The 14,698-nt window shown below is 35.5% G+C and overlaps 1 protein-coding gene across 1 annotated transcript in view; it reads left to right on the top strand.

Annotated features, from left to right (window-relative positions):
* Positions 1-10,790, top strand: part of LOC110461718 — a 21,870-nt gene extending 11,080 nt beyond the window's left edge. The window contains exons 2-6 of the mRNA XM_021515344.1: positions 2,930-2,959; positions 3,803-3,829; positions 4,118-4,147; positions 9,881-9,925; positions 10,240-10,790. Of these exons, the coding sequence (XP_021371019.1) occupies positions 2,930-2,959; positions 3,803-3,829; positions 4,118-4,147; positions 9,881-9,925; positions 10,240-10,463 (356 nt within the window). The 3' untranslated portion in view covers positions 10,464-10,790. The remainder of the gene's footprint in view (positions 1-2,929; positions 2,960-3,802; positions 3,830-4,117; positions 4,148-9,880; positions 9,926-10,239) is intronic.
* The last annotated feature ends 3,908 nt before the right edge of the window (positions 10,791-14,698 follow it).

The raw sequence follows: 14,698 nt of genomic DNA, 5'->3' as shown, positions 1-14,698 counted from the left end.
ATCGAGACACATATTGGCGTTTTCTGTGGCAAGATATGCGATAAGATGGGTTTCTGTTATAAAAAATACACTAAGATGGGTTTCTGTAATAAGACATTCACTAAGATGGGTTTCTGTTATCTAGACATAAAGGGGTGTTTCTCTGTCACAACACATACACTTAGATGAGTATCTGTAATCTAGATATAATGGTATGTTTTCTGTCACAACACATACATTAATATGAGTTTCTGTAATCTAGATATAATGGGCTGTTATTTGTCACAAGACATAACCTAAGATGAGTTTCTGTGATCCAGACACATTGGGGTGGTTTCTGTGACAAGACATACACAAATATGGGTTTCAATGATCTAGGCACATTGTGGTGTTTCTAAAAAAAAAGACAAACACTAAGATGGCTTTCTGTTATTTAGACACATAGGGGTGTTTTCTGTGACAAAACATACACTAAGATGGGTTTCCGTGATCTAGACACATTGGGAGTTTTTCTGTTACAAGACATACACTAAGATGGGTTTACGCGATCGAGACACATATTGGCGTTTTCTGTGGCAAGATATGCGATAAGATGGGTTTCTGTTATAAAAAATACACTAAGATGGGTTTCTGTAATAAGACATTCACTAAGATGGGTTTCTGTTATCTAGACATAAAGGGGTGTTTCTCTGTCACAACACATACACTTAGATGAGTATCTGTAATCTAGATATAATGGTATGTTTTCTGTCACAACACATACATTAATATGAGTTTCTGTAATCTAGATATAATGGGCTGTTATTTGTCACAAGACATAACCTAAGATGAGTTTCTGTGATCCAGACACATTGGGGTGGTTTCTGTGACAAGACATACACAAATATGGGTTTCAATGATCTAGGCACATTGTGGTGTTTCTAAAAAAAGACAAACACTAAGATGGCTTTCTGTTATTTAGACACATAGGGGTGTTTTCTGTGACAAGACATACACTAAGGTGGGTTTCCGTGATCTAGACACATTGGGAGTTTTTCTGTTACAAGACATACACTAAGATGGGTTTACGCGATCGAGACACATATTGGCGTTTTCTGTGGCAAGATATGCGATAAGATGGGTTTCTGTTATAAGACATACACTAAGATGGGTTTCTGTAATAAGACATTCACTAAGATGGGTTTCTGTTATAAGACAAACCCTAAGATGGATTTCTGTAACAAGACATACACTAAGATGGGTTTTCGTAATAAGACGTACACTAATATGGGTTTATGTAATAAGACATACACTAAGATGGTTTTCTGTAATAAGACATACACTAAGATGGGTTTCTGTTATAAGACATACACTAAGATGGGTTTCTGTAATAAGACATTCACTAAGATGGGTTTCTGTTATAAGACAAACCCTAAGATGGATTTCTGTAACAAGACATACACTAAGATGGGTTTTCGTAATAAGACGTACACTAATATGGGTTTATGTAATAAGACATACACTAAGATGGTGTTCTGTAATAAGACATACACTAAGATGGGTTTCTGTTATAAGACATACACTAAGATGGGTTTCGGTTATATGACATACACTAAAATGGGTTTCTGTTATAAGACATACACTAAGATGGGTTTCTGTTATCTAGACATAAAGGGGTGTTTCTCTGTCACAACACATACACTAAGATGTGTTTCTGTAATCAAGATATAATGGTATGTTCTCTGTCACAACACATACATTAAGATGAGTTTCTGTGATCTAAACACATTGGGGTGTTTTCTGTGTCAAAACATACACTAAGGTGGTTTTCTGTAATAAGACATACACTAAGATGAGTTTATGTAATCAAGACATATATGGGTGTTTTCTGTAGCAAGACATACACTAAGATGGATTTCCGTGATCTAGATATATTAGGATGTTTTCTGTAGCGAAACATAGACTTAGGTGGATTTCCGTGATCTAGACACATTTGGATGTTTTCGGTAACACGACATACACTAAGATGGGTTTCTGTGATCTAGACACATTGGGGTGTTTTTTGTAACAAGACATACACTAAAATGGGTTTCTGAGACCTAGACAAATAGTTTTTTTTCTGTAATAGACATACACTAAAATGGCTTTCTGGTATTTAGACACATTGGGGTGTTTTCTGTGACAAGACATACACTAAGATGGGTTTCTATAATAAGACATACACTAAGTTGGGTTTCTGTAATAAGTCATACACTAAGATGAGTTTCTTTCATCCAGATATATCGGGGTGTTTTCTGTTGCAAGACATACACTAAGCTGGATTTCCGTCATCTAGACACATTGGGAGTTTTTCTGTTACAAGACATACACTAAGATGGATTTCCGTGATCTAGACACATTGGGAGTTTATCTGTTACAAGACATACACTAAGCTGGATTTCCGTCATCTAGACACATTGGGAGTTTTTCTGTTACAAGACATACACTAAGATGGATTTCCGTGATCTAGACACATTGGGAGTTTTTCTGTTACAAGACATACATAAAGATGGGTTTACGCGATCGAGACACATATTGGCGTTTTCTGTGGCAAGATATGCGATAAGATGGGTTTCTGTAATAAGACATACACTAAGATGGGTCTCTGTTATAAGACATACCCTAAGATGGATTTCTGTAACAAGACATACACTAAAATGGGTTTCTGTTATAAGACATACACTAAGATGGGTTTCTGTTATAAGACATATACTAAGATAGGTTTCTGTAACTTAGATGCTTCGAGTATTTTCTATAAAAAACATATTGTCTGGATTCGTATAAAGAACTCATAATTTTAGTTTTGTAAATATAAACGCAAATGTTTCGCATTTTTCATTTTTTTTTTCAGTTTGGTGCTTTGACATCATGGATTAGTGGAATCTACTTTGAATTTAAGTATTGTTTAGATTTGTTTCTTGTATATTTACAGGCTTGGAAACGTTGGTGGAGAATCTCGCTGGTAAGCAGATATATTGTATCTTATATTTCAAACGTTTAACATTTCTTATGTGTAATGTTTTATTCTATCAACTTGTTATAACTGATATCCTTCACGCTGTGACATATACCAAACGGAGCTAGAAACAGTGGGAAATATCACTTTCGGCAGCGACAAAGAAGAAATGTCGTTTCTATTCACTGCGCATAAACCCGTAGATTTCCTTTTTAAACAAAACTGAAGGAAGACTGAGTAATTGTTTTGGTAATCTTTGCTACATACGTTAAGCTATTTACTTAATTCCATAAGTGATATTATTTTTAAAAGCAAATCTTACCATGTAATAGCACAAAACGGAAGTATAGTGGAAAGTCACGCATGCGTAGCGGCACACAACCATTTTGTCAAGCTGTACGTAAATAGAGTATGGTACCATAGATTAATTATTAATTTTGACTTTGAATCAGTAACATTTTCATTGCGGTGGGTTCTGTTAAAATGTTATCAACAGATAACGGAATTGTTTTATGTTACAGTTAACTCATATGGCAGAATATAAATTGTCATGCGTACTTTGCTTTCTTGAAAAAAACCCACATCGGTAGTTTGCAATACTTTTGAAATACATGTATATTTGGTATTCAACAAACAACTGCTTATATCCCCTTTTCCTGTTAAAATGTTATATAGATATACATATATTATAAGAAAAAACATATAAACATGTTACACACGCATTAATTAGCAATCTTCCGTTTCAAAAGTATTTCCTCTGAATGTCAATTTAGTAAATGTTTGTTTTTTGTTATGAATTGTTTATTTTCAACATGTTAATATTTATTTCTACCTCTGTAATATTTGCAGCTTTGAAACAGGCGGTTGAAGACTTTGGTGAGTGTGTGTTTTTTTCTAAAAAAACCATTTCATTTTGCAAAATATTTCTTTAGTTCTTCTTTATCAAACTCAGCAAAGTTACAACAAATGTTCAGTTTAACAGTAAATAGTTTTAAAGGGTGACGCAATTTTACTTCTTTTATTTTCTATTTTTTGGAAATATATTATGTGAACATAATCATGGGTAATTTAAGCTTTGAAGTAATATTGAAAATAATTTTATCATGTGCAAATAATTCTTTCTTTTACTGATTTAAATATCAAAGCCTATATATATTTTTTCAGGAGGACATCAGGCGTTGGAGGAGTATGTCTGTAAGTTAATAAAACCACTTTGCTCAATACATTTATACTGTCGGCAGTTTCAAATATACAATTCTCCATTTTTCTGACACATTTCATGTTATAACAAAGCAAAATAAACCCCAAATAACCGACACGTCTATTGTCCGTATTATGTATTTATCGGTAAAGATATTTGTTTCTTCAGATTTCTTAGGAGAGTTTGAAACTAATATGTTATTTGAAGTAGAAACTTAAATTGTTATGTTTTCAAGATTTGTTTGGATTGAAAATACAAATGTATTAGAAAATTCAATGTCGATATATTTTTCATTAGTGGTGATAAACGTTATAAACAACATGATTCTTACACATAGGACAGATTATATATCAATTTAGGTATCATAAAATAAAAACAAGAAATGTGAGAAGATCTAAACTGAAAAGGGGCTTGGACTTGTATACATTTTACTTGGTGACGAAGGACTTAAATACGTTTGACTTAGTATTATTGGACAAAGCTAAAATGAACTTAGATACATTGGACTAAGCTTAGAAAATAGACTTAGCTAAATTAATGGACTTAACTTCATTACACTTATCTACAATGGACTTAGCTAAGATGGACCTAGTTACAATGAACTTAACTACGATGGACCTAGTTACAATGAACTTAGCAACGATGGACCTAGTTACAATTGAATTAACTAAGATGGACCTAGTAATAATGAATTTAACTACGATGGACCTAGTAACGATGGACTTAGCTACGATTGACTTAGTTACAATAAACTTAGGTAAGATGGACTTAGTTATAATGAATTTAACTACGATGGACCTAGTAACGATGGACTTAGCTACGATGGACCTAGTTACAACGAACTTAACTACGATGGACCTAGTTACAATGGACTTAGGTACGATGGACCTAGTTACAGTGCCTTAACTAAGATGGACCCAGTAACAATGGACTTGGCTACGATGGACCTAGTTACAATGGACTTAACAACGATGGAACTAGTTACAATGGACTTAACTACGACGGACCTAGTTACAATGGTCTTAACTACGATGGAACTAGTTACAATTGACTTAGCTACGATGGACCGAGTTGCAATGGACTTAGCTACGATGGACCAAGTTACAATGATCGACTTAACTACGATGGACCTAGTAACAATGGACTTAGCTTCGATGGACCTAGTTACAATAGACCTAGCTTCGATGGACCTAGAAACAATGAACTTAGCTACGATGGACCAAGTTACAATGGACTTAACTACGATGGACCTAGTTACAATGAACTTAGCTTCGATGGACTTAGTTACAATGAACTTAACTACAATGGACCTAGTTATCATGAACCTAACTACGATGGACCAAGTTACAATGGACTTAACTACGATGGACCTAGTTACAATGAACTTAACTACGATGGACCTAGTTACAATGGACTTAGCTACGATGGACCTAGTTACAATAGACTTAACTACGATGGATCTAGTTACAATTGACTTAGCTACGATGGACCTAGTTACAATGGACTAATCTCAGATGGACCCAGTCACTATGAACTTAACTACGTTGGACCTAGTTACAATGGACTTAGCTACGATGGACCTAGTTACAGTGCCTTAACTAAGATAGACCCAGTTATAATGGACTTGGCTACGATGGACCTAGTTACAATGGACTTAATTACGATGGACCTAGTTGCAATAACCTTAACTACGATGGACTTAGTTACAATGAACTTAGGTACGATGGACCGAGTTACAATGGACTTAGCTACGCTGGACTTAGTTACAATGAACCTAGCTACGATGGACCAAGTTACAATGATCGACTTAACTACGATGGACCTAGTTAAAATAGACTTAGCTTCGATGGACCTAGTTACAGTGAACTTAACTAAGATGGAACTAGTTACTTTGAACTTAACTAACATGGACCTAGTTATAATAAATTTAACTAAGACGGACCTAGTTACTTTGAACTTAACTAAGATGGATCTAGTTATAATGAATTTAACTACGATGGACTTAGTTACAATGAACTAAACTACGATTTACCTAGTTACAATGGACTTAGCTACGATTGACTTAGTTACAATAGACTTAGGTAAGATGGACATAATTATAATATACTTAGCCACTAAGGACCTAGTAACTATGGACTTAACAACGATGAACCTAGTTACAATGAACTGAACTAAGATGGTCAAAGTTACAATGGAGTTAGCTACGATTTACCTAGTTACAATGGACTTAGCTATGATGGACCTTGTTACAATTGACTAAGCTACGATGGACCTAGTTACATTGACTTAGCCACGATGGACCTAGTTACTATGAACTTAACTACGTTGGACCTAGTTACAATGGACTTAGCTACGATGGACCTAGTTACAGTGCCTTAACTAAGATAGACCCAGTTATAATGGACTTGGCTACGATGGACCTAGTTACAATGGACTTAATTACGATGGACCTAGTTGCAATAACCTTAACTACGATGGACTTAGTTACAATGAACTTAGGTACGATGGACCGAGTTAAAATGGACTTAGCTACGCTGGACTTAGTTACAATGAACCTAGCTACGATGGACCTAGTAACAATGTACTTAGCTTCGATGGACCTAGTTACAATAGACTTAGCTTCGATGGACCTAGTAACAATGAACTTAGCTACGATGGACCAAGTTACAATGGACTTAACTACGATGGACCTAGTTACAATGGACTTAGCTTCGATGGACTTAGTTACAATGAAATTAACTACAATGGACCCAGTTATCATGAACTTAACTACGATTGACCTAGTTACAATGAACTTAACCACGATTGACCTAGTTACAATAGACTTAACTACGATGGACCTAGTTACTTCGACTTAACTACGATGGACCTAGTTACAATCGACTTAACTACGATGGACTTAGTTACAATGAACTTAGCTACGATTGACCGAGTTACAATGGACTTAGCTACGCTGGACTTAGTTACAATGAACTAAGCTACGATGTACCAAGTTACAATGGACTTAACTACGATGGATTAGTTACAATGGACTTAGCTACGATGGACCTAGTTACAATGGACCTTACTACGATGGACCTAGTTACAATGAACTTAACTATGATGGACCAAGTTACAATGAACTTAACTACGATGGACCTAGTTACAATGAACTTAACTAGAATTGACCTAGTTACAATGGACTTAACTACGATGGACCTAGTTACAATTGACTTAACTACGATAGACCTAGTTACAATGAACTTAACTACGATTGACCTAGTTACAATGAACTTGACTAGAATTGACCTAGTTACAATGGACTTAACTACGATGGACCTAGTTACAATGGACTTAACTACGATGGATCTAGTTACAATGGACTTAGCTACAATGGACCTAGTTACAATGGACCTTACTACGATGGACCTAGTTACAATGAACTTAACTATGATGGACCAAGTTACAATGAACTTAACTACGATGGACTTAGTTACAATGGAATTAGCAACGCTGGACCTAGTTACAATGAACTTAACTAAAATGGACCAAGTTACAATGAACTTAGGTACGATGGACCTAGTTACAGTGAACTTAACTAAGATGGAACTAGTTACTTTGAACTTAACTAACATGGACCTAGTTATAATGAATTTAACTACGATGGACCTAGTTACAATGAACTAAACTACGATTGGCCTAGTTACAATGGACTTAGCTACGATTGACTTAGTTACAATAGACTTAGCTACGATGGACCTAGTAACGATGGACTTAACTACGATTGACCTAGTTACAATGAACTTAGCTACGATGGACCTAGTTACAATTGACTTAACTACGATGGACCTAATTATAATATACTTAGCCACTATGGACCTAGTAACTATGGACTTAACTGCGATGAACCTAGTTACAATGAACTGAACTAAGATGGTCAAAGTTACAATGGACTTAGCTTCGATGGACCTTGTTACAATGGACTAATCTCAGATGGACCTTGTAAAAATTGACTTAGCCACGATGGACCTAGTTACTATGAACTTAACTACGTTGGACCTAGTTACAATGGACTAATCTCAGATGGACCTTGTAAAAATTTACTTAGCCACGATGGACCTAGTTACTATGAACTTAACTACGTTGGACCTAGTTACAACGGACTTAACTACGATGGACCAAGTTACAATGGACTTAGCTACGATGGACCTAGTTACAGTGCCTTAACTAAGATAGACCCAGTTACAATGGACTAATCTCAGATGGACCTTGTAAAAATTGACTTAGCCACGATGGACCTAGTTACTATGAACTTAACTACATTGGACCAAGTTACAATGGACTTAGCTACGATGGACCTAGTTACAGTGCCTTAACTAAGATAGACCCAGTTATAATGGACTTGGCTACGATGGACCTAGTTACAATGAACTTAACTTCGATGGACCTAGTAACAATAGACTTAACTACGATAGTCCTAGTTACAATGGACTTGGCTACGATGGACTAAGTTACAAAGGACTTAACTACGATGGACTTTGTAACAATGAACTTAGTTACGATGGACCTAGTTATAATGGACTTAGCTACGATGGACCTAGTTACAATGGACTTAACTACGATGGACCTAGTTACAATGGACTTAGCTACGATGGACCTAGTTACAAAGGACTTAACTACGATGGACTTAGTTACAAAGGACTTAACTACGATGGACTTTCTAACAATGAACTTAGTTACGATGGACCTAGTTACAAAGTACTTAGCTACGATGGACCTAGTTACAATGGACTTAGCTACGATGGACCTAGTTACAATGGACTTAACTACGATGGACCTAGTTACAATGGACTTAGCTACGATGGACCTAGTTACAATGGACTTAACTACGATGGACTTAGTTACAATGGACTTAACTACGATGGACCTAGTTACAATGGACTTAACTACGATGGACCTAGTTACAATGGACTTAACTACGATGGACCTAGTTACAATGGACTTAACTACGATGGACCTAGTTACAATGGACTTAACTACGATGGACCTAGTTACAATGGACTTAACTACGATGGACCTAGTTACAATGGACTTAACTACGATGGACCTAGTTACAATGGACTTAACTACGATGGACCTAGTTACAATGGACTTAACTACGATGGACCTAGTTACAATGGACTTAACTACGATGGACCTAGTTACAATGAACTTAACTACGATGGACCTAGTTATCATGAACTTAACTACGATGGACTTAGCTACATTTTACTTAGCTACCTTGGACTTTACTACATTTGACTTAACTACATTTGACTTAGATACAATGGGCCTAGGTTCATTGATCTTAACTACAGTGATTTCAGCTTCATTAATTGACTGAGCTACAATGGACGTAGCTTTACTAGTTTTAGTTAAAATGGACTTGATTGCATTATGCTTTGCTCTATTCGGTTTAGTTCCATAAGAATTATTTGCATTTGACCTATGTTATCAGATCTGAGAATCCAGCTACCTTTCACTTTACGGGGTGTTACAGACAGTATCACACATACTAGTTTAACATGTTTGTTTTTAAAGTCCAACATTCAACGATGGGTGTCGATATGATTTTTAAAATATACGTTTTAATTCATCAGAATTCACTATGTCAGTGGTAGGTATTTGGATGTATATGGACGCAAGAACATGACAATAGCAGATTATGTCTTATATGAGGTTGTTTTTCGCTTTTTTTTTTTTTACAGCCGGTGCTGAACACGATTTTGAACAATTTTTCAGGAACCGAGCTGGTAAGTTTTATATACAAGATCTTTCATGTTCTTAAATGCTCAGGGCAGCAGAAAACACAGGCCTAAACATGCAGCAAACTTGCCTGAGCTTTTCACACTTCTAACATTAATACCGAGCCCTGCTCCTTAGATAATGCCAATTGAGACACGAAAGATGAAAAACGGTGTAACACATTTCATTTAGTTTTCCAAATTCCGTTTTCAGAATTTTTGTAATTATGCATTTCGCTTATGCATATCATGATATTTGTTATGAACATTTCTAAAAGACAATGTTAAAACTCAAACAAAGCTTTTTTTTCATGCGTGACTAGAATCCGAAGACAACGGAATAGTCCCCAGTGATGGCCCACCGGCCCAATACGGTGGCCAATGGGCCCGATCTGGTGGCCACCCAGCCTCCACAGGTGGCCCACCAGCCTCCACAAGTGGCCCACCAGCCTCCACAGGTGGCCCAACCCCTGCCACAGCAGCTTCACCTTCTATGCGCTCCTTGAAAAAGATGTTAGCGGAGTTGTTAAAGATTTCTAAAAAATAAACACCTTCTACAAGATTCCTTACACCAGAGGACCCGTGACCAAAGGAACGCCCATCAACGAACGAAATAAACAGATTATTATGTGACTTTGAGCTTTTAAACTAGTACAGGACGCCTTGAAGAGTACCTGCTAGTTACACTACTGCCATATACAATAACAGTATATGTACTATGTTTAACAGATCTTTCAGTCAACCAACATGACTTCCTTTTTTCTATTTGTATCACGCTCATAAACCTATCAACTTATTGCTTTATGTCGGATCATAAAAATGTTTTCGTAGTTTGTCTTAATTCTGTTATAATAAAATTTCTTCCATCAGCAAATAATGGACTTATATTTTTTATTGATAGTGAAACAAGCTCATAAAAACGTTGTCATTGGCACGTCNCTTTTTGTCTGATTAATAACAAGTAAAGCCCGACTTCTTATATGAATAATATGAAAACTTGTACTTCACTAAGTAGTTTTTGATTTACATAAACCTTCCGAGATTTTTCAATATGTGTAGACAGAACAACACTATTTTATCAGACTAAAATATTTTAGTTTTTCCCTTTTTTAGGATTTATACGGACAGTCCAGATTATTCATAAAAAAAGAGTTATTGAAAAGATATTAAACAAAAAACCTTGAAAGTTTTAGTGTATGCGAGACATGATTATTGTGCCTTCAATTTTGATAATAACGAATATATCACCTATTCAAACAACATATGAGTTTATTTAAGCCAAGTTAGCCTGGTAAATCTTATATCTATATTTAACGTTTGTTTCCGCAGTCATGTCGCTGGAGCAATCGGGAACCGTCGGCACTCTCCATAAACGAGAAAATACCTCGGGAGTAGAAGGCGGAGTAATACAGACAAGTTTTGTCTCGTTTACGGAAATTGCCGACGGTTCCCGATTGGTCGCTGGAGTAGTGGCATGGCTCATAATATACACACTTTTCTGACAAATTTGAAATAAACAAGTACTCCAAATTTTTGAAATTCGTAAAGTAAGAGTTTCATTGCAACCTCCCCTTTTTATTCAGCAGTAGTCATGTTCTGTTTAGGTTTTTAACGTATTAGCCCCCTTGCGTCACCGATGAGTCCTAAAAGGACGAAACAGCTGTATGATGCAGGGTAATTTAGTTTTGGCACACTGTATCGATTATTAAGTGTTAAGGGTGCAGTCACCTGCGAGTGTTACATTCATCATACCGTGACACAGATTGTATGATATATACTTACAGGAGTTATCTTTTATTCCTTTAAAATCTCTAAGAAAGTTGGATTTCTTAAAATAAAAAAGATTCCTGTAAATCTTAAGAAGTTAATTACACTACTTACTGTTAATGAAAGCGATAAGATCGATGAGCGATGAGATTTGTGGCGGTATATCTTGATTATGCTGTCGCACAATATTTAAAAATTGTAAGACAAATTCCTTAGAGTTTAAGTGAGTTTGAACATTTTGAAATTATTCCCAGTAATGCAGCAGCGACACATTAACAAAACCAAATGTCATGTCCGGCAGTAAAAGGGATAAGGTCCTTCAATAAGATTCATCAGTTTGGAAATATGTGATATCAAAGTTTTATTTTTTACACAAACACTGTACGTATCATCAAACGTATCGCAACGTTTCAAGACCGACTAGTCCCTTCGTCAAGCTATGACTACGTAAATAAATTAAATAGCGTATATTGAATGCTAGGATGAGTCATAGTTTGAAAAAGGGGCCAGGCAGTCTTGAAACGTTGCGACACGTTTGATACGTACATTGTTTGTGTAAAAAGTAAAACTTTGATATGGATGATGTCCTTGCTTTAGTCATGAACTCATGGGGCGAAATCTCAAGTGGAAGTGATTTTCGGTAGAGCTGTTTAAGATCGTTCCGGTATTCACCTCACCTCATTTGACTCGTACAGTGCAGACTGAACGCTGGACTCTTATTTGAATTGTTAAAAATACTGATTCTACAACATACAAATTCGGTTTAATAGGGTACGAATGGAAGACGGTATAGCGTCCCGTAATGGAAATTAGCTCGTACCATTTGTTGCAAACATCTCACAATGGCGACGAGCTCATGATTAAAAACTTTACACATCTTGTTTGATATCATATCAGCACATCTTTTCTTACGCATGACATCCCCCATAAAGATAAAGCAACCATACCTATTCCATTGGAATTCCAATCGATATTTGAGATGGAGACGTAATACATACCTTCATTGCTAGTTACCTCCCGTCGATCAGACATGTATTGTAAATGCTAGATTTTGTTATATTTCTCACTTATAACTACGTATACTACGTAAAACCTCTGCTGTTTAACTTTTAATTAATTAATAAATTTATTTTTCTTGCAAAAACGACCAAACACTGAAATTACAAAACGTGTCCTAAATGCAAATTGGAACTCTTCTCAGATACAGATACAGATACAAGGCAGAGCGTTGGGATAATGTACGTGACATTATTCTCCTCGGTCTGTTCTTGAACGCAAGCTCAGGAAAAGAAGAAGAATTTAATATTAAGATATTATGATTTTAAATACAAATTAGAATTTGTAAAATTTTGTCATTGTTTGGTTTCCAGAAATTCGCTCAAGGGTCAACTTGTGTATCCTATCTATAATATATAAATAAATGTATATCAGTCTAATATAAATCAACAGATACGTACCTTTATAAAGTGCAGCATACACTGATTGAGGTAAGCGTTCATTCTGTATTTTGGTTAAGACTTTAAGATTTTGTAAATTTTAAATAAACGATTTGTTGCACGTATTGTAGATGTTGCTATGAAAGTGAAATGCATCAGCATTTGTTAGAAAAAAAGTAAAATGAGCCAAAAGATAAACAGTTCGAGGATTGTTATTGTAGCAGTTAACAGATTTCAATATTTTATGTAAATTCGAAATCTGACTTTTGATTAGAAATTTAAATTAATTTCATTTAAATGAAAGACAAATGATTGATTTTTTACACACAGTATGGATGAAAAAAATCAAATAGCGTATGAAGAATGGTAGGATTTGGACGTACAAATGAAGTATATCTTCAAAACGAAGTCAAGCGTAACTCTCCGGGCTAGTCCTGGTCGTCAAATGATCAAAGTCCCCGCGAAATAATTCGCCTCAACTCTGATACTTTTCTAGTATAGATCACTTGGTAATGGAAGGTAGTTATATAACCTGTAACGGTACAGTCAGTAGTTCTTTTTAAACCAACAGCCCTTAGGCTTATTCCGTCTTTGCGTATTGCAGAGTTATCTCCTCTTGTGAGCAGGTATTGATTGTTTTGTCATTGGTTTGTGTGAGAAAATTATGTCGTTTTCTCAAAAATTGATGACGTTATTCTTACAAACCAATGACGTAATAATCAATACCTGCTTACAAGAGAAGATAACTCTGCAATACGCAAAGATGGAATAGGTACATACATATATACATACAACATTATCTAAACATAATTAGAATAGACAGGAGAGTGGCATCACAGTATACATAAAATACCGTTCAATAATGTGCATATACCAATAATTAATTAACAATTACAGTTATGGAACACCACAATACATCAACCTTAAATTAACGCCTCTTAAAAAGCTAAATATAAATATTTTCCTAACTTGGATAGCTCTCTAACATTATTCATACTAAGTAGTTGTATTTATCTAAAAACCGAAGGTTTTCTCTTGATGTCGGCCTTCATATAAGGAGCGGCATTTGGACAGGTACCTAATGATTAAGAAAAACTTAACACTTGGCAAAAATAGAAACAGCACTTGACAACGTCATACAGACATGTATTATTGCTCAATGTGAGACGAGGTTTTTAGTTAAATCAAAATTAGACCAAACGGTTATCCCTCCTAATTGGTGTTTCATACTACTGGGGCGACACAGATGGAATGAAGTGTAGAGGACAATAACTCTGTTTAACCACGGGTAAAACAGCTATTCAACATGACATTGAATAAATTGTTTGAGTGTTTTAACAAATTTGACCCCTTTGACCTTGAATAAGGGTCAAGGGCATTTCCTTTTGTAAAATTTGTCTGGTATAATGCCGCTGTAAAGGCAAAGAAAAAGAAATGGACAAATTTTACCTTCGGACCAGGTGAACTAACAAGAGTAGCGTAGGGCGGAACAATATACGCCCGTCGAATACCATATAGTGTTATATATTAACTTGCATTAAAATAAGATAATAGTGGCTAGCTAGCTATATATAGCATG

The sequence above is a fragment of the Mizuhopecten yessoensis genome, unplaced genomic scaffold, assembly GCF_002113885.1.
Source record: "Mizuhopecten yessoensis strain PY_sf001 unplaced genomic scaffold, ASM211388v2 scaffold10651, whole genome shotgun sequence".
Classification (NCBI taxonomy): domain Eukaryota; kingdom Metazoa; phylum Mollusca; class Bivalvia; order Pectinida; family Pectinidae; genus Mizuhopecten; species Mizuhopecten yessoensis.
Note: the sequence above shows the minus strand (reverse complement) of the source record. Positions and strands in the feature narration are given on the sequence as shown.